The sequence below is a fragment of the Saccostrea cucullata genome, unplaced genomic scaffold (genome assembly GCF_032062105.1).
Source record: "Saccostrea cucullata isolate Sc308-1 unplaced genomic scaffold, CSIRO_AGI_Scuc_v1 ctg130, whole genome shotgun sequence".
Classification (NCBI taxonomy): Eukaryota; Metazoa; Mollusca; class Bivalvia; order Ostreida; family Ostreidae; genus Saccostrea; species Saccostrea cuccullata.
In genome coordinates this window covers 718,754-744,118 of record NW_026939106.1, presented here as the reverse complement: position 1 = coordinate 744,118, position 25,365 = coordinate 718,754, and the positions used below count along the sequence as shown (strand labels likewise).

Here is a 25,365-nt window from a genome sequence, read left to right as displayed (position 1 = left end):
CAAAACAATTTGTACAAACAATTCTGATGCAATTTGCAAATTACAAATGATCTGCTCTGCTGTGAAAGAACTATTACAAAATCAACCAGCCCTTTCAGAAAATCACTTGTATAAGTAAAAATTTTACTTTTCCCATTTTAACGGAAGAAACCCCCATGGAAAAGAACAGTTTAATTCAGGGAACCTAGGTTTTCAAACAAAAATTGATATGATATTATTTCCCCCTTTTCATCCTGGATAACCTCTCACCTGTAACTTTTCCAGAATATTCTTGCTTTCATGAATAGTCACAGAGTCTGCATCAAGATCTGATAAGATATTTTCTTTTTCTGTCAACCAGTTATGTAGTGCAGTAACTGATTCATTGAATGTGTTCCACTGATGGATGGAATTGCTGATGATGGCTTTCCTCTGGATGGCTCGTCTCCTTACACTTTCCCACTGTTCTGCTAATAAATGCAGTTTTAACTGTAATTCATCATTCTGTCCCAGTTTTCTTTCCTGTGTTATTTTCTGGCCATCATGAATTATGGAATGAAGAATTTGCTGTTTTGTGTACATGTCCAACTCAAACTTCTGTAAAAAGGAAACAAATAATGCCATAAAAATATTAATATGGTCAAAAGACAATCTGTCCACCCATTTTTTGCTCTCTGCTCACTCACTGTTTGCTCTCTCTGCTCACTCACTGTTTGCTCTCTGCCACTCACTGTTTGCTCTCTCTGCCATCCAGTGTTTGCTCTCTACCCACTCACTGTTTGCTCTCTCTCTCTCTCTCTGCCCACTCACTGATTGCTCTCTCTCTACCACCCAGAGTTTCCTTTTTTTATTTACACACCATTTATTCATTATTAGTTATAAGTAAAATGCTTCTGTTTAAAAATCATTCCGGGTATAAATTGACCACCTTTTTTTCATAATGATTTTTCAAGTATTCGGTTTCTTTTTTCCCCCTACCTCACACTGCCTTAGCTGCCTCTGAAGGTCTGGTAAATTCCCAGCGATTTCTATGGAGAGATCTAGCTCTGTCTGTCCAAGGAAAGTCATCCACATATCACACTTTGTCTTGAAGTCATTTTGTATCAACAGTAATCCTTGTAATGATTTGGCTCTCTCTCTGAGCTGTGAATGTTTTTTATGCCACGAGTTATTCAAGTCTCGTAATTCTTTGGCCATTGGTTTGGTGAGTGTTCGCCTGTAACCAATGCCATTTAAAACATCCAGTTGTTCTGCAGTTCTGTCCATTTGAGTCAAAGCGTTCTTCAACTCCTCAAATTGGTTCCTCATTGCTTGGTCGTCACTAGATTGGTTCATTTCCTCTTTTTCTAGAACTCTATCCACATCACTGAGGCACATTTTCACTTTGTTTAGTAAATCATAGAATTCTTGTTTCTGTGAAATTTCATCCCGCAATTCCTCGACTAGTTTTGATACTGTTTGTCTGAGAGCCATTAGTCGCTGTTCGATGGCACTCTGGCGAGAAGTAAAAGTGACTATACTAGTGGAATCCATGTTTTTGGTTACAGCATCACCCAGTTGATAAAGAAGGAAAACTCTTGATTGAAAGTCATCCAGGTCTCTCATTAAAGTCTGAAAAAGAACAAAACTGTAATACAGCTTCTAGCTCCATGGAGAAACAAGAGGCTCATGGGCCTCGAGTATAAGAATTAAAGATTTCTACATAAAAGTTTCTGGTGTTCCTTAGTCCTTGAAAGTAAGTTTTATCACTTTCTTTCATTTTTCCTTCAGTGATCTAATATCAATAGCCCAGGGTTCAGGTCAAAGAAATTATACAGACATATGACACAAGCAACTTTGGAAAAATGCGCCATATTGTTCTATTTTTAAAAACCTCATATAAGTAGAAATTGGACTATATCACACCTTTATTTGCTTCAAAAGAATTAAGTTCTTGCATGAAATTAAAAAGAAATGCCTGTCAAAAAATATTTAATTTTCAGATCAATAATCTGAAGATAAACTTTTTTCATAATATGTGAGTTAAAAATTTTCTTCAACACACCTTGGCTGTCTCAAAGCACTCCTGTCTGTGGCTGCTGTCCTCTTTCTTGGCTAACAGATCCCAGCTGAGTCTTTCCTTGGTTTCTAACCAGAGTCTAGCCTGGGCGTATTCCTCCTCATACATCTTCCACTTGGCCAGACTGTCTTCAAACAGGTCCAGTCTTCTCCTCAGGTCTTTACACATATTGTCCCAGCTGTTCAGAGGAGAAAAAAATATTTATTATATGTGTATCTTTGAGCTGCATAATGTGTATGCATTTCAACTCTATACAAATGACATAAAATCTTCAGATTGAGTAACCCCTCCTCTATCTAATCTGCAGGTGTCATTGTGTCAAAATTGTTTTAAAATACTAATAACAATTGTAAATCATACTTGCTCTAAACCCAAGGTAGATTCTTTGTTTTCTTTTTTCAATGTTTAATATATATTTTGGTTGGGTGTTTTGAATTTCCATTTCATAATTTTATTACTTAGTATTGAATTTTGTCTGTAGATCATGTTACTGTATAACTTTTTGGTCAAAATTCCACTTCCTATCTTTTTAAATCTCACTCCAATTCTCCCTATAATCTTCTACAGGCGAATAATTTTTTTCTTTAACATTAAAAATGTGTTTTGGGATGTATAAGACAAAACTTAATAATAGTAATTTCACATGCCTTGTTTGAATTTCTAACTGAGTTTGCTGTATTTCCCTCTTAGCCTGGGATTCACAAACACCAGTCAACTGGTTGGCTGCCATTAGAAGTCTCTCAAATACAGGTTGACATCTTTGAACTGTTTCACTCAGATTCTGAAATTTAAATTAATGATTACATGTACTAATTGTCCGAAGAGAAAATTTCAAAATTTCCTCAATGAAATCATTTCATACAAAATTCAACTACCTGTAATTTTTCCACCTGCATTTCATGAGTTTTCAAATCAGCTCCTACTTTGGTGTATCTTTTAAGAGTGTAATCAGCTTCTAAAAGCACTTTATTAACTTCATTCAATTCCGAATTATAAGCATTCCAATCTCTAAGGAAATCATTTAGCACATTCTGCAGTTCTCTGACTTTAGAAGAAATCTGCTGCCTTTGATCAATTAAGTTGTCCAAGCTGGACTGGACTGTTTCCTGACAATCTAAAGAGCTGTAACTCAAGTCAATCAACTCATCACCCATTTTCTTCACATTGTCTATTTCATCTTCTTTTGATGAGAGGGCATCTTGCAAAATCTGAAAAACAGAAATTTGAAAACGTCAAAATGACCGTTTCACAAAAACCAACAACTTTATAAATAAAACATTTAGCTTCACTGCCTTTGCCCCCTAAATACCATTGTATGATTTCACAATATCTACATTTCAAATTGTTTTCACATGATAATTTACTCTTCAAAATTTTAGTGTGCTTTGTTGTATTCTTGATATTAACAACTGAATGTAAATTTCTCCAAGTGAAAGGTCAAGTACTCAAAATATGCATGTTTATTTCTCCTAGAAACCTTGGATAATTTATATGGAACAGGCAAATGCTTTACAGACTTAGCTTGTTGCTCAAATTATGGCATGTTTCCAACTATTGTGGATAAAAAATTGGTTCCTTAAATAAATGAATACATACTTTACAGTCTGCAAGTGTTTGTTTCACGCTAATTTCATGTCCCGTCAGATGATATCTGGTTATTTTTTCTTCCTGTTCCCCAAACCACTTGCTAATCCTGCCCAGCGCTCTGTCAAACTCTTGCCATTTATTATGCATTGTTTCTGTGTTCTTTAAAGTTTGTTTGATACTCTGTTCTAAACTCTGCCATCTCTTGTTGGCCTGTCCTAATCTCTCGGCAAAATCAGTCTGGTCGGATGATCCAGGGGCAAGTAACTCTATTGCAGACGTCTGCATTGCGGACTGATTGACGAAGTCGACTGTCAACTGTTTGCTGCCTAATTCTACGTTAAAATCCTGTAGAGAAAATATTGATATATACATAGCAATTTTGAGTAATAATTATGGTTAAATGTAATAGAATAAAGTTTTTAAAATTGATTTTTTTCTGTCCACTTTTGAATGGTCTTTACATTAATCTGTTTATTATTCTTAGTTCAGTCATTTCAACTAAACATAAGAATTTCACATTAGAAACATTTTTTCATCCAATGTAAGGTCAATATCTTTCCTAACAAGGGAAATAAGTAATTAACGCTGGACTGTCTTTTAAATTATGACCAATGAAATTGCAGAATTTTCTTAAGATTAGGAAAGACCTACCATTTTAGCGTCACTTTCAAAAAATTTTTCGGTGCACACAGACCTCGTCAAAATTCTCCAGCCATTTGTTGCGTATTTTTTATACCACCCCTCCCGCCCAACTTTATGAGAGAAAGTGATTGAGTGAAAGTGATATGAGTGGTTAGTGTAGTGGAGATTTATCACATGATTTATATTTATAGATATTCAGTGTTCTGCAGTTTATTATGTTAATTATCGCTTATTATGTAATCTGCAGTTTCTATGTGTATTATTGGTTATTATGTAACACTGAAACATATTGATGTTTTACTAAAATAAATCATGTGTTCACCCAAACCATGGTCTTAGTCCTGCTTCTAAGTTGAAGATATAGAGATTAATTAAGTAATAACTCCATTTTTTACCTTGAATTTTTTAAGCCGAGCTCCCACGTCCGCAAAATTTTTGATTGATTTTTCTTTTTCTCCTTTCACTGCTATCTCCATAATGTCTAGCCAAGTTGTTAACTCATTGAGTGCCTGTCTGGAAGGCATTAAGTTCATCTGCATTTGGTGCAGTTCTTTCTCAGTTTCTGCCACGCTCTGATTAAGGTTGGTCCACTGTTTAGCAATCAGACCAATTTGGCCCTTAGTCTCTGCAGAGTTGCCTGTACTGCTCTGAGCTAACTGGTTCCCATTTTCAATTACCTTTGTCAACTGAGGTTGTTTTTGTTGCATTTCTTTCTTGAATTCCTGAAATATGCAAAGAAAACAACCCATGAATTTGCTTAGACAGCTAGGTATCATGGGCAATATTTTTAACAACAAACTCTTCATCATGTCACATGCAAGCATTTTCATATTTTTCTGAAAAGCATAAGAATGCATGGGCCAACATCTAAAATTAAACCAATCTGATTAAAATCAGATCCTTTGATCTGCTAACATAGATCGCTAATCAGATCCTTTGATCTGCTCACATAGATCGCTACACAAGTGTAGCGATCTATGTGAGCGGATCAAAGGATCTGATTTTAATCAGATTGAAATTAAACATCCCAAACCTTTACCAAACAAAATGAATTCAAGTTAATTCTATCCTTTGTGTTACATATGAGCTTGAATTGTATTGTGTTGATAAATTCTAATCTCATCAGTATAATTTATTTTTCTGGATCATTTTGTCCAAACTGTTGTAACACAGTCCTAGATTCTGATAAAGAGCTTAAGTTACGTACCAGTAGTTTGTCCACCTTGCCTCGAACCACCCCTATACTCTCCTGGTCTTTATCTGATAGTTTCCGTATCCCTGATATCTTAGCCTGGGCCTTCGTCATCCAGGACGCTAAGTCTGCTGCCTCAGAACTAAATTGCTCCATCTGCTGCCCAATGGATTCCAACCTACAAAAGAAAAGATTAGATCATAAAACGTTATTACACTGTATACAGCAGGACAACTTAAAGCATGTATTAGTGTTCATAAATGGCCAAATCATGAAGTAGTATATTATAGTTACTGTAATTTCTGGAATCAAATAGTGCTTAAACTAAAGAATTTGATTAAAAAAATCTGTTTGAAAGAACTTGTCTTACTTTCTGACTTAAGCAATCTACAACCTATGAATCAAGAGAACTATATTCATATAGTAAATACTGTGGAGACCATGGACGAACATATTCCAGGTTGTCAACATATCTGATGTTGAGATACCAAAGTTTACCTGTATATGGATAATTAAACTAGATGCCTTGCATGACTTGTTTAGACACTCACCTCTTCAATTCATTGCTGACTTCTGAGTTCAGATTAATATATCTATCCGCAAGATCAGAAGTATCCTTCTCAAGAGGTGCACAATTCACAGAATGCAAAAGCTGCTTGGCTTTATCCACAAACTGAAACAAAATGGGTCGCTCCTCATTCAAGTCCTTTTGTAACTGCTTGTAAAGAGCTATCCTTTCCTGAATCAGTGGAGAAGTTTCCTTCTTGGATGCAGATTTTGGAATTTGGTTTTCAATCCTATCCAAGAACTGCTGCAGCTTGACGTAACTTTGGTAGATGTTCGTCCACTGTCTTGCAGTGCGTTCCAGTTTCTGTCCGATCAGACTGGCTTTGTCCAGTAAGACGTGTGTCTGGTTGTTTAGCTGTGAATGCTTACTGAGATGTTTTTGTCGGACAGCCTGGTTTGTTTGAGCAGCAAGGCTATCCAACATTGCTCTGTGTACCTCCAGATCACTGAAGAAATCCTGTGATTTAAAAAAAAAAATGGATATTTAGCAACAAGGCTCATTTTATGATCTTACACCTGTACAGTAAAACCTGAATGTGATGGGACCAAGTCAAAATTTTAAGATTTTGAAGGACTTGAGATATAGAACTTAAAATACATGATGATTGAAAAAAGTGGTTGGAAATTCCGTCTCACTTTCATGAATCCATACTTTTTTAGATGTTTAGATTCAAGAATATTGAAGATGTACAGTGAATAAAATGTTATACAAGTACATGTATTATACATAAAAGTAAGCTGAACTGAAGATTAAACATTTACCTGATGGGAGGCAATCTGTTTCTTCAGTTCTTCCAGACTGGTGACTGACAGTGTTTCAAGCTTGACTTTTTCCTTGGCCGTCTCCAGGAATTCTGCATAGTCCTTCAACATTTTCTCGTACTGTTCCTGAGCTGACACGGACTGTAAAATGTCTGCTTTCCTCTCAGTTACCTTTAATTGGATGAACACAAAGTCATAGAACCTCAGAATACAGATCGATAGAGACAATAAATAAGCATATTATTGATGGTCAATGTGATTTCAGATTTGTAATAAAATATGCAGTTGCATCATATGGAATGAATGGACTGAAAAAGTTAATAAAATTAAACTGGTTTCACATAAAATTTATATATGTTTTAAATACATTGAATTTCAAGGTATTGTTATACAGTAGGAAATTGATATTTACATGAAGGATGTCTTCTCCAATAGTTTTAGTAAATAACTTCACATGTAAATTTCTATGGTTACGATAGCTTACCATTTGTTTGATTTCTGTGAGCTGGTTGTTGAGGGATTGCCAGTCTGATGGTGGAATTCTTACAGATGTTGGAGAAGATAAGGAATCCTCTCTTTTCTTGAAATCTTCAAATTTGGACTCCAGTGATGCTAATTTTGCCTCCAATTTCTGTGTCAACAAACAAATAAAATTTCTAAGGAAATGAACCACAGATTTTTGTACAGGTAAAGTGTATTATGCATTCCAATTTTTTATTAATTTCATATTTTTAATAATTGCTAACCTGCATCGCTGAAACATGTTGATCTGCAGGGAACAGAACTTTGAATCTGGATATCTCTTTGCTCAATTCCGACATTTTTTCCTGGAGATTTTTCAAGTCCTCCTGAAAAAACAATGGCATCAATTAAACTTAGCTAGACAATCATTGTTAAAGTTAGCTCAATTCACAATAAGATGCATCACACTGGTATTGCATTTTTCACAGTTTTAAAATATGTTGGCACACCAAGCATGGTATACAAGTCTTTTTTCTCACCTTATGCTCTTTCATCAGACTGTATGAATCTGTTAGTTCATCTGCTTTAGACTGTGCCTTGTTTTCAATCATCTGGACTCTTTTATCCAGATTTTCCAGACTTTGTTGGATGAGGCCCTGACTCTCCCGATTGGCTGCTGACAGCAATCCCTGGGAGAGATTCCCCATGGCTGATATGTCACTTTGTAGTGATCGGATCTCATGCTGAATAGCCTGTCAAAGGAAATAACATATTGAAATACAGTTGAACTTCAGTATTTTGAATACCAATATTTTGAACACCATGGCTATGCCAAATGATTTGGAAGTCCTTTTTACCCTGGATATCTTAATCCTTAGAAATCTCAAAAAATTTTCCTCAGTCCCATTAGTTCGAGATAATTATGTTTGATTGAAAGACTCATTATCAACTTTAAAAAGATCTCGCTCATACTCCTAGACCAAATAACACTGGATATAAGTTTATCCTAATCTGGAAAGGATGCATTAATCAAAAAGATTTCTATTCTTACCTCACTGTCCTTCAGCATTTCATCAAGGTCATAATCCGTATCTGGATTGAACAGCCTCTGCTCGGCCAGATCCAGCCAGGAGGACACATCCTGCAGGGCGTCCTGGTAATTCTGCTGGAAACTGAGGGCATTATCCAATCGTAGCTGCTTGTCCTCACATTGATGTTGGAGCTGGTGCCAGAAACCCAACAGATCAGACAACTTCTTCCTGACATCTCCCAGTTGGTGTCCCCTGTGTTGAGGAGGGTTCCAACCAATAGTAGGCATACTGGAGTCCTAAAGATTTAATCAAATAAATGAAAACTTAATAAGTAATAATTTAAGTTAAGAATTCATGTAGCAAATTTTCTGCAAACAAATCTGGGAACTTTTTATAAAATCAAAAAAATTCTTCACTAATGATTAGAGTCTTTTAGTAAAAAGAAGGAATTGAAGACAATATTAAACCATATGCAAACACTTTACTAGGGTTAAGTGGGGAGTAGATTTGAAAAACTGTGTTACAATTTCAGCAAATTTCAATTTGTGCTATAAAATATACATGTAGGATGCTCCTATATAAATTGGATAAATGCAGGTTTGTTGCCTTTGTGGCAAAATAACATATGTATTATATAACATATGTATTATAGAGTAGCATGACATTTTGAACTACAATGGAGCATATTATGGGCTTGAAACTTGAATTTTGTCTGGAAATTTTAGGCACAATTTGATAGTTTATAGGCCCTAGTTCTTTAATATATTACCGGAAAGTCTAAGTCCTTTTTATCTAGCATGTCCTCTAGATTTTGTCTTTTATGAGCAAACTCTCTGTGGATTTTCTCCCATCTCTGATCCAGTTTAGCTTCTCTGTTCCCTGAACCCTCTGGAAATGAAGGTCTAAGATTTGGAACTTCTTTTGAAATATGATGCAGAAGTTGTCTGTGATCAGAGATATCTGATTTCAGTTTCTGAAAAAAAAAGGCAAATCTTAGTTTAATGTTTCTGCAGAAACAACCTTTCATTTAAAATGAGACAAGGTATGATTTTAAGTTGAAATGAATGAACTTTTAAAAAAGTATCTTTAATTATCTGGAAGGATGTGAATTCAAAATATTAACAATCTCATTTTTTTTTACAGCTATCAATAATACAATTCCATAATGGAATAAGATTTATTCTTGAAGAATAAGACATAAGATACTAGTATATCAATTAAAATTCGTTTTTTATTCTACATTTATAACATCTTTATATGTTTTGCTAATTGAATATTTTGAGAGTACCTGTTGAAGCTCAGCATGGTCTGGAGAAATCAAACTCTCCATACTCTGAGATGGTAACGTCATGTGCCTTGTTTCTGTTACCCAGGCCTGAAGTTTCTGAAGGCTGTCTTCATAGTCATTCATCTCTCTTTGCCTCTTTTCACTTTCTTTCACGGCATGTCGTAAATGACCTTGCTTTTCTATGGTTGCTAATTTGAGAGCACCTAGTTTCTTTTGTACGTTGGACAGATGTGAGCGCAATTTTTTGGCATTTTGAGGATTCTCGTATTGACACAGTTGGTCACACTGGACAGCTAATTCTGGAATTGCTTGTAACCTTTTGCTAACTTCTTCCTGCAATGCCTGAAACATACATGTAATTTTTTCACCAGTGATCAACTGATTCTTTCATATATGTTGCATGTATTTCCACATGAAGAAAGAAATCATTATTTATTTTCAAAGTTATCAACTAAGTTTAATGAAGTAATCCATCATGCTCTAAATAAGACTTTAGGAAAAATTAATCTTTGCACACTTATTACATGTATTTCTAAGATTTAACTTTCTTATAAAAATTACCTTATCAGCTTCCAGATTTTTCCTGAGAGATTCTGCTTTTTCTGTAGCTAATGGTGTCTCTGACATTTCCATTTCTTTTTCAGCAATCCACTCCTCAATATCGCCCAACTGTTTCTGGTAAGCTGATTTGGCTATTGCATGCCTCTCTTTATCTTTTACAAATTCCTGTAAAAGTTTTGCAAATCGTAAATTAAATTACCAATCTCTTGTGGCATACTCTACATTTAATTCTGTAAATACCCCATCTTATTTTCTCACCTGCACACAATTTCGCCCATTTTGAATTTGCCCAGATAGAGTTCTGTTTCAGAAACAATGCTGATTTCTTTGAATTCACCCCAATGCAAATTTGCACGATTGCAATTAGGGCGAAAGTGACAAAAATAAAAGGGGGTGGCAAATATTTCCCTGTATATAGTAGAAGAAATTCCCCCTCTCCCCCCCCCCCCCCCCCACATCTCCCTCATTGTTTAGGGGTTGACAGATAGCACATAAATAAAATTCTATAGATGCTAAAATCTTACTTGTAGTTGGTTGCCTTTTATGTCAGCCAAAGCCTGCAGATTTTCCACTCTGTCAGACAGTATGGTGAGAGTTGACTGCATGGTCTGTAAGCCATCTTTATCAGATGGATCTACAAGATGTCTGCCTTGCTCTCGGAGGTGAATTATGTCCCCTTTCACTTCATCAATGCCGTGTAGAATTTGCTGTAAAATGAAAAGCAGCTCAAAAGTGACAAATTAACAACTTCTACCAATTACACTTCTGTGATATCATCTGTGTTTTTCTAGTGTTTTTTCTAGCTGTTTATAATCAATATGATAAATATTGTCCATTAACTAAGCACACATGGCTAAATGCTGGTCTGTCAGTTGAAGAAAATGTTAACATAATATAGAGGAATATTTAATGCCAAGGTACCAAGAGGCAAATTATGACAGACATGCATTGCAGTGGTGTTTATAACTGACCTGAAAGTCAGCAATGTGTTTGTCCACATCAGAAGTGATGCCCATCTCCCCACAGATGTTGAACTGCAATCTGTCAATCTGAGCATTCACGTCTTTGACTGCTTCCTGGAATTGTTTCTGATTTTGTAGGGCACTCAAAAGTTGTTGTTCTTTGGTACCAAGCTACAAGACAGAACACATTTAATTCATTAAGACAAATTAATTACAGGTCTTTAAGTACATGCAATACCCGTACTCCCACGACTCCCTTTTGTATAACAGACTCAGGACCATGGTATTAGTGAAATATGAGGCCATTTATTTACAAAACATAGGATAATTTAAAATATAATTATTCAAATTAATGAAATGGATTGATCAGCAGGCATAAATGCCTATGATTTTTCTCTCCATACAAAACATTACCTGCATCTGCAGTGTATTCCATGAGGAATTAAGTTCAGCCAACTTTGAATCCCTAGCACCAGGTGAATGGCCAACAAGCAATGGCCGAGCTTTAGAATCGAAAGATGCACTGCGTTCCCTAGGCAGTTCAAGATGAGCGGCAAGCAAATTAGGCACACTGGTTGATACACCCTGAACAGGTTCAAGCAGCTTGTGTTAGTAAATATTAATTTTTAAAAATACACCATTTTCAACACAACAAAATTTATAATGCAAGATCAAAGAATTACAATTTTCATGCACCCCTAAATACCACATTTAATCTCAAAAAGAAAAATAAATCAAAGCATAAACTCCATGATGCATTCACTGATGGAATATGATGATTATTAGCAATATACCAAATAATAGCATTACCAATCATGCTGTTGAATTTCAAGAATAAGAATACCACAACCTTTGTTGAATAATTTTGATTCCCATCTCCCAATCAAAATAAACTTTACTGACCGAGCCCAATATTTATTATTTTTATTACCGTAACTGGATCCAAAGCTTTTAATGCAGCTTTGATAGGCTGCCTTGCTGTGGGTTTTTCTCGTTTCTGACGTTTGAATTGTCTGGGACTCAGTGACAACATTTGCGGAGCGCTGTACTTTTTAGGCTGGATCAGTTCGTCGTCACACAGAGCCGTAGGTGAAGGAGATCGACTTCTCACTTTCTGCACAGAGGGAACTGACCTGTTCAAACCAGGTGCCGTCTGCTTGCTTAGAAGGTTCGAAAAATTCTCCTGACTCAGTCTTGGCGGATCCCTCTCGACCTTCGACCCGTCGAAAACCTCCGCAGAGCCGATACCGTGAATTGTATCGCTGGATCGCTCAGCCATTCTACGAGTAGAAAGCGGGGAATGCTGCCCTGGAGGAAAAAGTAAAGGACTACTTTTCCATGCTTTTCCCGTTTGTCTGTGGAGATCATCAGGGAAGGAAGGCGTGGTAGTGGTGGTGAGACTTCGCGGCGTGAGGAAGACGCCACTGTCTGGATGGTCGGAATCGGAGATTGGAATCCGCATGGAGGAACTGAAACTCAGGAGATCCGAATCAGGAAGCCTGCTGGGAAAATCTGGCTCACTTTTGGCCATCAGTCTTTTACTCTTTTCATTGATATTGTGAATTCTGTCTTGGTACTGTTTAATCTGAGCTGCTAAAGCCTACATTGGATGCAAATTAAAGAAATCAAGATCATGCAATAGATAACATGCTTACTTTCAAAAATGCATCTTATATATTACATGCATAATAGAACTGATAATATATGCAGGTATCAAAATTCATATTATTGACATGCATATGCTTATTTATCAAGAGCACTATTTACATTCAGAGAGAGCATGTAATAAAGCCAAACATTTAAAATGTAAATTCCACGTTATTTTTTTCCCCATCATTTTCTATCAATAAAATGCAATTACTGAGAGTTTTTCAGATCAATCTAAACTCCCAATATTTTATCTCTAGCAAATCTAAAATACAATATTTTTGTCTCTAGCAAATAATTCAACATTTTTAGAACGAGTTTTCTTACATTATGTTCGGAAATTTGTTTCTTCAGTGAACTCATATCAGTGCCTTGTACAGGGGAGGACAAAAGTTTGTCTTGAGCCTCGTAAATTTCTGCCGTCAGAGACTGTACTTCCGTCTCAAACTGCTCCTGTTGATTGACAGCGTCTCGGAGCCTCCTGCATCGATCGCTGGCCTCCTGTTGTAGGTCATCTATCTCGGCTAAAAGCGATAAATCGGGGTGCTTTGATAGATCACCACTGGAGGACAGTACCCCTGAACTCTGTTCCAATACCTCCAGAGCCTTTTCTCTATGAATTTCAATGTCTGCTAGCATTCTCTGTAAAGACATATGCAAATTCTGATGAGATTCAAGAGGAAAACAAAAATTTCATCTCATACATTTTAACTTCAAAATGTATCTGGAATATGAGAATTAGGAAGTTAATGATATATGTCAAAGTGAGATTAAAGTCTTAACTACTTTTTATTTATATATTTCAACCTCAATATCTTGAACCCTTTGATATTTCAAAGTATTTTTCTCATTTGGGATTGAGATATTGAGATTTGACTGTAACTTGATGAATTCTAAGATACTGTAAATATATTACAAGCATGTACAGTATTTGACTGAAATTGATTTTTTAATAAAATAGCACACTTATCAGATCTGATTTAGCGCATTTCTTCATATTCTTATTTATGTGTACATGTGCAAGACATTTAGCATTGTACTTGATTTAGTGGTTACTGCGCTCCGTCAAAGACGCTAAAAAGAATACACAGTCAAATGTAACACGTTTACATAATATACTTCTAATTCCTTCACTTTAACAAACATACCTCCTGTTGAGCTAGCTGTTCCCTCAGTGAGGTACTGGAGTTCCTGACAGGTAAATGTGACCGCGTCTCCTCCATCCACCTCCTCAGGTCACGGAGGTCCCGCTCGCACTCCTCAAGGTGACCCACAGAATCTTCCAGAACTCCGAGCTTGTCCTTGACATCTGTGTGTATTTTAAACATCTGCTGATTGATCATGGCCAGTTTATCCCTTTCTCTGCTTGTGTCACATAATGGGTCCATTTGTCTGAGGACACTGCCTAAATAGTCCACTTTGTTTTGGTTCTGGTCGCTTTCTTTGGATAGTTTCTGAAAAATGTATTTGTCAGTTATTTAGATCAGTAAGTCTAACATGTAGATTTGATAGAGTTACTGTAAATAACATTTTATTCATTAGAATTTTACCATGGTACTTTTTCGTAATTTCTTGAAACCTTCTACTCAAAAAAAAATATTCACATATAAATTGTTAAAGATTACCAGTACATCAAACAGACCCCAAAATTAGTGAAAGTTTTTCTAACTTTTAAATACCAAATAACCATCTCACAAATACAACTTTTGAAAACTGTGATCTGCTTTTGTTCTGCCATTTGCTATTGGTCTGATATGATGTGCTACATACCAAGTACGATTTCATGCGTTCTTTAATTCCGCTATCCTCTGAAGCACTTGTGATATTTTTAGCAGAATTCAACCACTCTTGTACGGAATGTGCCGTGTTTTGAAAATCCCTGGAAAGTTTCTCGGCTTCATTTAACTCCCCGCCTCTTTTTGCAAATTTTGCTTGAAGATTTAGCCACTGTTGGTTAATATCTCTCAGAGATTTTTGTACGGTCTGTTTTTCTATTGGATTGGATGAGTGTTTGATGAGATCACTCCCTTTCTCTCTCAAATGGTCCAAGACAGGTTTGAAGGTTTCAAATTCTTGCGACAGTTGCTAGGGAAATAGAGGAAAAAACTGAATTTTTGAAAAGGAAAAAAAATGAACGTACACTTACTTTGGAATTCCTCCATAAAAATAAATCAATATGACATGAATTAACTTTCACCAATTACGGTTATGGATTTACTTTTACAATCCTGCAACTATTTAACCTTTTAAATAACCTTTACAAACTACACTGAACGTTTTATCCCAAAAGATCAGACGTCAAGAATGAATTGCATTGAAGAAAGCAAAGTAAGCAACACGATAACATATTTTGTTCATATCAGGTGCAGCTCCATTCTACCCGACTGATTTCTAAATCCCTCAGATCTAGTGTGTGTATACTGCCAACCTAGTAAGTGATAGAATTGTCCAATGAATGAGAGTTCCTTTAAAAGTTATTGATAACAGGCACTACCACGTTTGAACCATATCAAATAAGAATTCTTCAAACTCCCTTTTCTGTATTTCCTGTGCCTTGGTAGATATTTCCTATGCCTTGTATCTACCAATTCATTACAGTGTGTATATAGATCTATACTTTTCTCACAGTCCACTTTGAAGACAAAAAAAGTCTTATTGACAAAACTTTTAAGGTTTTTAAAAATCTTTTAAAAAAGTTTGAACACTAATTGTTAGGGAATGTATTGATTTTACAAACAACAGTGGGTTTTTCTTACTACATTGTATTTCCAATGTTATAATCAATTCACAAAAAAATCATGCCGAAAAAATTAGTAGTCAATTTTAAAGAAACAAGAATAACATTTAAGCATTTGTATTCCAAACATTGACTGAATTCCTTTTAATTGTATAAAAAGATGTCTTTTCTACTTATAAACTTGCTGAATGAGAGAATAAATGAGAGAGAGAGAAAAAAGGAATTCATACAAAAGGTAGCAAGGTCAAGATAAGGGCTACTGATTGAAATGCCTATAACCTACTATGTACAGTATTAAAGAATTCTCAATGACACATTATCAAGAATTTAAGGTTAACTCAAGGTCATAATTAATGCCTGAAAGGTCAACAAATTCCAATATGATTGAACAAAATCAAGTGCACCTTCATGTTGCCAAAGTGGATTGGGAAGGGATATTTTTTTTCATACTGTATACAATGTATAATTGTAAATCACTTTTTATTCACAAGAACTTTATTTTCGCGTAATTACGTGAGAGACTGTCCTCACGAAAATTTAATTCTCGCGTTAATAGCATTCCTTAAGATTATATAGAGCAATAACCACAATTCACAAAAATTTTGTCTCGCTAATCAAGAGTCAATGACTATCTTGTGAAAATAAGGTGTCATGACAATTTAGTGAACTACAGTATGTGAAGACACCAATAGATTTATGTCCAAAACAAAATGTTAACATTTCTAATCAAGACAATACTACAATGTATTATACAATATATTACTAAATCTTTTGTTTATATTTTCTGACATCAAACATTGAACCTATTTTGGGAGGTAAGCTTGGATGAATTAAACCCTGTTGAGTTTTGGAGAAAATTAAAAGTTTATTTCAGGAATACATCCACTTGTCAGTTTGAAAGTCCATCTGTGTGTTAATAGTTACAGTAAAAATTGGTTATATAGAAGTCCATGTGAAAGTCAGTTTGTTGATATCTACAGTAAAACTTGGTTATAAAGAAGTAAAAATTGATCATAAAGAAGTCTTTGTGAAATTCCATGTTTGTTAATATTTTTACAGTATAATTTGGTTATAAATAAAGAAGTTCCTGAAAACTTCAAAATTTATTCTTTTCAATAAAGATTCTTTATATCCATATCATTTATTGAGTGTATCTCATCTTCCAAGAGATTTGAATATTCTTTTTTTATAATCAAGATTCCATTTAAGTTACTTCTTTGTAATTGAGTTTTACTGTATATTGGCCCCCTGTACACTTGGATCAGAGACTTGTTCTGATCACAGTCTGACATTGGAAAACTTGCTATTTAGCTGTGGTTTCATTAATTTTGGTTGGAATCAGCTTTTATGATTTTTTGCAATTCAATTCAATTCTGTTGATAAAATTTGTTAATAGTTGTCTTGTATTACTCTATAATTTGTAAAATTTGTAGATGATATCCTAAGTTATTGCTTTACTACAAAAATGATAAATTGTTGTTAAGTTAAAAAAAAAATGAAGAAACCACAGTATTTGGCCTAAAGCCTAACAAACATAAAGTAAGTGAGTATTTAAAGAAGCACAAGAAGGCAATAAATTATTTCCTAACCTGATGTTTTTGTTTGCTGTCTGCAATATCGATAATTTGCTCCTGTGTTTGGGGTTCAATCTTATTCAGCCATGATTCCACTTCCTTTAAGGCTGATGTCACTTCCTGTCGGTCACTCTGAATCAGCAGCAGCTCTTGTTCTTTGTTTTGCATGACATCCATGACTGAGATCTGTAGCTCTTGCACATCCTGTAACTGGTGAACCATCTCAGAAGGCAGGGTTTTATTCAAGGAAGCGTATTTCTTCTCCTGACGTTGCATTCCTTGCTCGAGTTGCTTCATTTTAGTTGCAAATTCTTGCTGAAGCACCTGATTAATCAAAGAAACACATATTTTATATGATCACTATAAAGAGAATTTTCCAAAAATGAAAAAAAATCCTTTATGTTACTACAGTTATAACTTTATAATTTGACACCATATTTTTGTGAAAAAGTTATTTAGGATTTATTAGCGAATCAAAATTTTCATGATTGTTGTTCCATGTTTGATTTTATAATTACTATTAAAATATATGTGCTTGAATAGATAACTGTTCAGTTTTGCTACTTCTTTTACCTTTTGTTCCTGTACTTTTTCTGTGACATCTGACAAATGCTTTCCAGAATCAAGGGTGGTAACTGCGTTTTTAGTTTCACTCAACCAAGACAGGACGTCTGTTAAATCTTTGTTGAAATTCTCTCTGTCCTCTACCTCCTCCTCCAATACTGCTTGTGTTTCCTGGGCTTTGCCTTGTATCCTATACAAAAATAAACACATTCATTCTTTTCAAAACCACAGTCTAAATAATTCTAAATCTACACTTTGGGGGGGGGGGGGGGGGGGGATGGGGGTGGTGGTGATGGGATGAGAGTAAAATGAAATGATAGGCAATTCACCTTTTAAACATGTACTAATAGAGTTTCAGAACTGAACCCTAACCCTCAATTCTGGCAATGTTTTTAAAAGTAATATTCATTAAGAGATTTCCTGTAAAATGAACCCATTTTGTAACCATAGTTCTGCCAAAGAGAAATGTTGAATCTATACTACAATGTGTACTGCATTCTTCTGGCAACACTCAAAATCATGTTCTTGTACTTACCTGTTTAGATCTCTGGAACTGTGTGAAAAAGTTTTGTTTGTCTTCCATTTAGTTAATCTAAGATCATTTGAAATCAAATTGATATTCTCAAACACAGTGAATAGCATGTAAATATGTTAAGAAATAAATACCTTTCTACTTTCTCCATGACATCAAACAGCTTCTCCTGAATCTGGACTTTCCCCTCAGCTGTGGGCAGACTCTGTTCTAGAGACTGTGCACATCTCTTCAGGGCAAGTATTTTTGGTTCAGATTCTTCTAATCTACATGTGAGGTCCTGTACAAAATATATAATTCTAGTTATTAGATATTCATGTAAAATACTTGAATCTGATTGGCTGAGAGATTTTTAAAAACAAACAAACATACATACATTTGACAAGATATACAGTCAAACCTCATTTTCTCAAACTCACTGGGGCAAAGAAAATACTTTTTGAGAATTCCAGATATCAAGGTTTTTAACTTAGTACTAAAGGAATACCTGCCTGGTTGAGACTTTAGATTATTTCAACATATCCATAGTATTTGAGATATCAAAGTCTGAAATACTGAAGTTCAACTGTATTTAACGAAAAATGATTTTACTTCACCTTGGTATTCCTGAGTTGATTGCTGAGCTCTAGGGTAGAACAATTCTCAACATCAACCTCAGGTACTCCTTCATCAACCTCCAGCAGCATTTTGTCCAGGTTGCTGGCCAGGTTAGTAAAGTCCTCCCAGTTTTCACTGATGTTGCACAGCGCCATCTGCTTGCCTTCTGCAGCACTGGCCAGTTCTTGCCATCTCTGATTGCAGTCAGTAGACAGCTTGGAAATGGCTGAACAGCTAGACAGATTGGCCACTCTCTCCAGTTCGTGGGCTTTATCATGCAAGTCATTCACTTCTGGGTGAACCTTTTCTAGTTTCTCAGAAAGGCCCTTTAAAAAATATTAAATTGAATGCAAATTTATCCACATACTTTGTCTCATGCATCCTAAGAAAATGTAGATCTTAATTTTCAAGAGTCAGTTTATGTTAAATATTCATCTTTTGAATGACTAAAATTCTAACTTAATTCAAGCTTAAGACTGCTTCATGATCTTGAAACTTGATTATAACATCTAAGACATTTTAACATACAGAAAACAGATTATTTGTTGCATTACAATGCTCTTATTTTTGAATATACCTATCTTTACTTCTAGATACTTTTTTTTACCTTGGTGGCTGCTATCTGATCCTTCACTGCAGATTGGTTACTAATTGGAATATTTTCACTTTTAGTAAACTCTTCTTCCAGTGTTCCAAACTGATCATTAAGGGCCATAACTGCTTCCTACAGAAAGAATAATTTATGTTGTAATCAACTCAGTAAGGCTTGGAGAATATACTGTACATTCAGACATACAAACTAAAGGAGATATTTCAATGATTCTTTGTACAACTTAATACTCTGATTTTCTGATTTAAGGATGTGCACCCCCTAAATATTTTCTTTCATTTGTTTAAGTTTCATTCTTTTACAATACCTCATAGATGGGAATACATGCTATGTGCATGCACCATGTGGTATGGCTTTATGAAAGTTATCTCCCTTTAATTGCTCACACATTCGAGCTGGAATCTATGTAAGACCATTGATAGTCTAACCAAATGGTGTCAACATTACTGATTAGTAACCAACAACAATTAGTCCTAACCTGAAACTCCTTCCACTCCTTGCTTTTCTGTTCCAGCATCTCCTGCTTTCTGTTGGACTTAGCCATCACCGTGTTGAGTCGTTGGTTGGTGTGTTTCAGGGTCTGCCTCAGAGTTTCTGTATCGTTGCTATCCAGGGTAGGCAGGAGTCTTTCTGAGAGTTCCTGGACCTGCTCCATTTCATCCTGACACATACTGGCTTCATGGAAGTAGTCCTGTTCAAAAAAAGAAATGTGAAAATATCTAGACTATGTTTTTCAACAAGAATCTGTGTCTTTTAAGGATGATTGAGAATGAGCTAAAAGGATGCAATATGGTTATGAAGGTGTAAGCCTGAATTAAATCCTTATGCTTATTAACGACTAAACATTAACATTGTAAATAAACTGTGCTGATGCTTTCACAGAAATCTCACAAATCTTGTTTACAGTGGACCTTGAGATATCCGGACGCCAGATATCCGGATGCTTCAGTATCCGTACGATTTTTCATCGGAACGAAATTTTTAAATGTTATTTTGTCTTGTTTAACTGGTGATTCAGATATCCGTATGCTTCACGTATCCAGACAAATTTACTGGGAACCAAAGCGTCCGGAGAAATGAGGGTCCACTGTATATGGAAGCTTTATTCTAATAAATATTTTTTTCAATCTAGCCCCCCAATAATTTCTTGCCCAATATTAAATATATCTTTACGACCAAATTAAAGAAAGCCTACCTGATGTTCAGTGAGTGTGTCATTTAAGTTTTCAAAGTCCAGGGTATCGTATCCGGAGTCAGTAAGAGTTTCTGCCCCTGACAACCAGTCATTGATTTGTTTCATGGAGTTGTCAAACTGAACACGATCAGCCTGGGCTGCTATTAGGTACTCCTCCTTCTTTGCAATAGCACTCTAAAATGTAAACATTCCTATGAAATATCTACATCCAAAATATTTCTTAAACTGTTGTATTCAACTCAGAAAAGAATTACCAAAATGAAATATTAGTTCCAGCATAATAGAGAGGAAATCCAAGATTTCAAGTTTTCTCAAACATTTTATTTAATATGTAAATTCATACTTGCAACAAATCATATAAAAATGAAATGCAATATTTTGGTTTTTATTTTCAAAATGAGTATTTAGGAAAATAGCTGTGGAAAGAAAATAATTGTTCATTACTGTTAATGTATTTTCCAGGCTGTCAATCTGCTCCAGTTTTTCCACAATTCTCTCGGGAACAGGTTCTCCCAGCTTGTCATAGTGAGCTGTCTCAGTCTGGGCTTTCTCTTTCAATCTGGTCAGTTTTTCATTGGCCTCTTTTACAATGTTCTGCAAAAAAGGACCACATACATTCTTAATTCCCCTGCAGAAATTACTGACAACCATTTTAGCTTAATCAATGTCTAAGTGGCTAAGTGAGTAGACCTTATAAAAACATATGGGTCTATATACACTAGCATTTAAAATAGAACAGACAGATATGGATTACTTTGAGCTCCAACAAATTTTTGTGGCTCCCTAATGTAATATACATATATTATGTTTTCATTTTTTTCATAATTAAAGAGACAGTAACTGTTATTTGTCAGATAAGACCACTTAGTACAAGTGTGTATTCAAAGTTGACATCATTTACTCAGGAGTTACTTCCCTTGATAATGCAATATTTATTTCATTTTGTAAAATATCCTTTTCTTCAACTTCGTTCCATGCTCTCTTTACCAGGGACTACAGTAGTTAACACTTGTACGTACCTGATGTTTATGGATGGCTGAGTTTATCATGGCAGTATCCAGATCCAGTGGTCCACAATTAGCTAGGGCCTCTTCCTTCTGTTCTAACCAAGAGGTAGCCTCCTCCGTCAAAAACTCAAACTCTTCACAGCTCTTCTGAACAGCCTTACAATGTTTTAATTTCTTCTGCACTGCTTTCTTAAGGAGATCAGCTTCTTCTACCACTTGTTGGTGCTCCTTTCTTAGGGAGCTGACATCTTCACCGGGATTTTCAATGATGAGTTGTCGGACTTTGTTCTCGAGTTGTATAAGTTCTGAGTCTGTGGCCACTAACTTTTCTGCCAAAGCCTTAAAAATAAAATCAGTATAAATTAAGCTGTAATTAGGTAGCAAAACAACTTATAACTATGCAACAAGATAAAAAGTTCAGTACATGCAAGTATGCATGGTCAAATGCTCATATTCGAAAAATATTTAGAAATAAGAATGTAAATTTGTTGCAATAGAATGATAATCAAGATATCAAATGTCCTTGATTTATTTATTTATACATATTTTTTAAAACACATTCCTACTTCAAGAGACTTTATTCTTTGTGGCAAGTCTTGAGAATCCAGCTGTTCCAACTCGGCCTTGGCCTCGGATAAAAATGTTTTTAAATTCTTCTTCTGGGTCTCGTACTGCTGTCCCAGTGTGACTCCTTTGTGGTACTTTTTCCTCTGTTGTGCGACTTGATCCTGTAGGATTTCGTACTTGGTTGTAATGTTCAGGATACTGTCAGCGTCACTACTCTTACCACTACTCCTGAGTCTCTCAGACTCCTGGTTCAACTGTGTAATGGTGGGCTGATACACTGATAAAGTTTCTCCAATAGCCTTGTAATAAAATAGAAATATTTTTTTTACTCAAATATTTCTGCAATACTATAAATCACTCAGTCTTTTTACTTGTTCTAAATTTATTTTATCATGTCCTTTTTCTTTAAAAAAAAAACCTCTCTATTTTTTTTTTAGGTTTATGAAAGTACAGTGAAACATGTTTATAACAAGTGCCAAGGACAGACAAACTTGCTTCATTATACTGTAGTAGTACATAAATTCCTCATATTCATTAAGTTCACAATATATTTTAAATATATAGTTATCACTTAATGTAAGCATCAATTCATTATAAGTGAGTTTGCTATACACATGTTTTACTGTACATTATATTGTTACTGAACCTTACTGAGTTTTACAGAAAAGAGATAAAACAATTCTTACTTCACATTGCTTAAGGATTTTCTCTCCATCTACAACATCAAATCCTGAGGCTTTCGGCAACTTTTTGAACTCTTTTTCGATATTGTCCATCCAGTCAGCAGCTTTCGAAATGCTTTCCTGAGTTTCAGCTCTTGTGGTCAAAGCTTCCTTCAGGCACTGTTGTCTGCTCATAATAAGTTCCGCACACCTATTTAATATGAAAAAAAATCCCATGAACCACAATAATTATGGAGTAAAAAGAAGTAGCCCATTAGTCTTGACACTTTGGGTAAAAATGCAGCATCTTTTCCAGACCAAGGGCTTCAAACTTCCCTCTCATCCATACATTTTGCCATTTTCAGAAAGAACACTTTACTTTTTACAGGAAAACCAGTTTATAGCCGAGTACCAGAGACAAATATTTAGATTTTTTTTTTACTGTATAATATTGAAAGCAATTTGTCTCCTTTTCCAAGAACAAGAATGTTAATATTTTACTTCTGGAATTTTTCGGTGGCAGTGTGGCTTTGTTGCTCCAGTTTTAGTTTCTCGTCTTCAGGAAGGTGGCCTTTAATAGAACTTCCTGTCTCTTCTGTTACTTTCACCAGAGATTCAAACATTTTGGACTGTTTTTCTAGATTCTGTAAATTCAAAAGAAAGGAAAAATTGAATTCAAAAATTATTTCTGTAAATACAAAAATATTCTTCCAATGATAAATGAAACCATAGATTCATATGTGCCACAGATTACCTGTTTTAGCTAGTATTTAATGATGTCTACATGTAGATGCTCATTGCAAACATGATATCTTTTTTATTTTTCTTTATAATTCATTAAAACTTAATCAAGATAGATTGCATCTTCAAAACATCATCAAAGCAATCTATTCTATAACTAAAGTATTTGTGATGAGATGGATACATGTATTCAAAGAGCAACTTTACCATGTAATACGTGAGCTGTTCCTCTAAGACCTCCACAGCAGAGTCCAGATTAGGTTCTGTAGCACACCTCATCTCTGTCTCCTTACACCATTTATCTATCTTATGCTGGTCAGTCTCAAAGTTCTTCCTGATAGTGACTCCATCACGAAGGAAGTTATGGCAAGTGGAGAGGTCATTCCCTAATGTTGAGTAGCGAATGTCTACATCTGTTGAAAAAATACATAAAATACATTTTAAGCATAGCTTTTACTGTATGACTCCTCAACTGTTTGGTTGGCTCACAATTATCATAAGGTCTCATAATGTATAAACTGAAAATGTTTGATGTTCCTTTTCTTTAAAGTGTATGAAATTTATGACTTATTAAAGGAATGCAGGATGCATGTCACATGCAACTGACTATGCCTTAATTTCTACTAATATAGGTAATAATATATGACTAAAATCAAACTCTATAATCTAGATCACCATGACCTACTTTTTGGCTGTCAGGTCATCATGTGAATTTTTTATGTGAAAGGCTAAAAGCTAGGACACCATGACCTACTTTTAGGTTTCCATGTCAACATGGAAAAAAAATGCAACTAAATATTAATTACCAGCAACTTTTTTATCGATTTCTGTCTTTTCCTCTGGAGTACAATCAACATGCAACATTTTCCCTCTTTTCTGCAATTCTTCAATTTGAGGTTTATAGAGTGTCAGCTCATTTTGCAATGCCTAGTAGGAAAATAAAAAGATGCTCATCTATTCAATTCAATCAAGATTAACAGATGAACTTCACTCCTCAGTTATATCAGAAGTATTACTGTATAAAAAAAATAGGCCCAACTTCCTATTGCCATTTTGCCTCCTTGTCAATGGGCAAATTTAAATCAACAGAAACAGTCATCTACTCTTGAACACGAAGTTCTGTATCAGTGGGTGGATTTGAAAAAGGGCAAAACCCATTTCAAGTATGAGAGGGTGAAATGTTACAGATGGGAAATAATTTTGTATCCAGTATTCAAATACTAAAAAAGCTTACCCTGCATCTTTCCACTTGTTTTTCCACATCCTGACTAGCTAGACTGGCAGAACTCTGAAGCTTATTGGCTTCTTTTTCCTTGCCCTGGAGCCAATGATAGACCTGCTGTAGTTTGTGGTGAAACACATCTCTCTGCTCCACGCTGCTGGCGAGCAGTTTACGCTGGTCACCGGCCAGGTGGTACACCTTGTGGTGCTGGTCGCAAACCTCTGTCACCCATTGGTCCACCACCTCTCGTTCAGACTGCGGAAGATCTCGTTGCAGCTCCTCCACCTTCCCCTTCACGACTTCTATTGTTGCTTGTTTGGATTGCAACTCGTCGCAAAGACCCTGGATAATTTTTCAAAGAATAATCATCATACTGTATTGTGTCAACAAAGACTTAATATACAGTCAAACCTTATTTTCTTAAACTTAATGGGGCAGAAAATGATCATGAAATATCCAAGTCTTTGATACACAGAGGATAAAATTCAAAATATCTAAAACACCAATATCTTGAAAACCATGGATATACATGTATGTCAAAGTAATTGAGAAGTTCCATCTACTTATTCTTGAATTATTTTAATCTCTATAACTCAAATCCTTTGATATCTGAAAAAT

The 25,365-nt window shown here is 35.2% G+C and overlaps 1 protein-coding gene across 1 annotated transcript in view; it reads right to left on the bottom strand.

Moving 5' to 3' along the window:
* LOC134252266 (muscle-specific protein 300 kDa-like) overlaps nucleotides 1-25,365 on the bottom strand; it is a 133,986-nt gene that overhangs the window by 14,189 nt on the left and 94,432 nt on the right. The window contains 22 exon segments of the mRNA XM_062734705.1: nucleotides 10,655-10,837; nucleotides 11,102-11,263; nucleotides 11,507-11,677; nucleotides 12,024-12,692; nucleotides 13,067-13,381; nucleotides 13,888-14,193; nucleotides 14,510-14,824; nucleotides 17,066-17,374; nucleotides 17,624-17,804; nucleotides 18,281-18,426; nucleotides 18,743-19,069; nucleotides 19,351-19,467; nucleotides 19,832-20,044; nucleotides 20,549-20,722; nucleotides 20,993-21,142; nucleotides 21,568-21,894; nucleotides 22,122-22,421; nucleotides 22,809-22,995; nucleotides 23,286-23,428; nucleotides 23,733-23,938; nucleotides 24,332-24,452; nucleotides 24,760-25,089. Coding sequence (XP_062590689.1) covers nucleotides 10,655-10,837; nucleotides 11,102-11,263; nucleotides 11,507-11,677; nucleotides 12,024-12,692; nucleotides 13,067-13,381; nucleotides 13,888-14,193; nucleotides 14,510-14,824; nucleotides 17,066-17,374; nucleotides 17,624-17,804; nucleotides 18,281-18,426; nucleotides 18,743-19,069; nucleotides 19,351-19,467; nucleotides 19,832-20,044; nucleotides 20,549-20,722; nucleotides 20,993-21,142; nucleotides 21,568-21,894; nucleotides 22,122-22,421; nucleotides 22,809-22,995; nucleotides 23,286-23,428; nucleotides 23,733-23,938; nucleotides 24,332-24,452; nucleotides 24,760-25,089 — 5,352 coding nt within the window.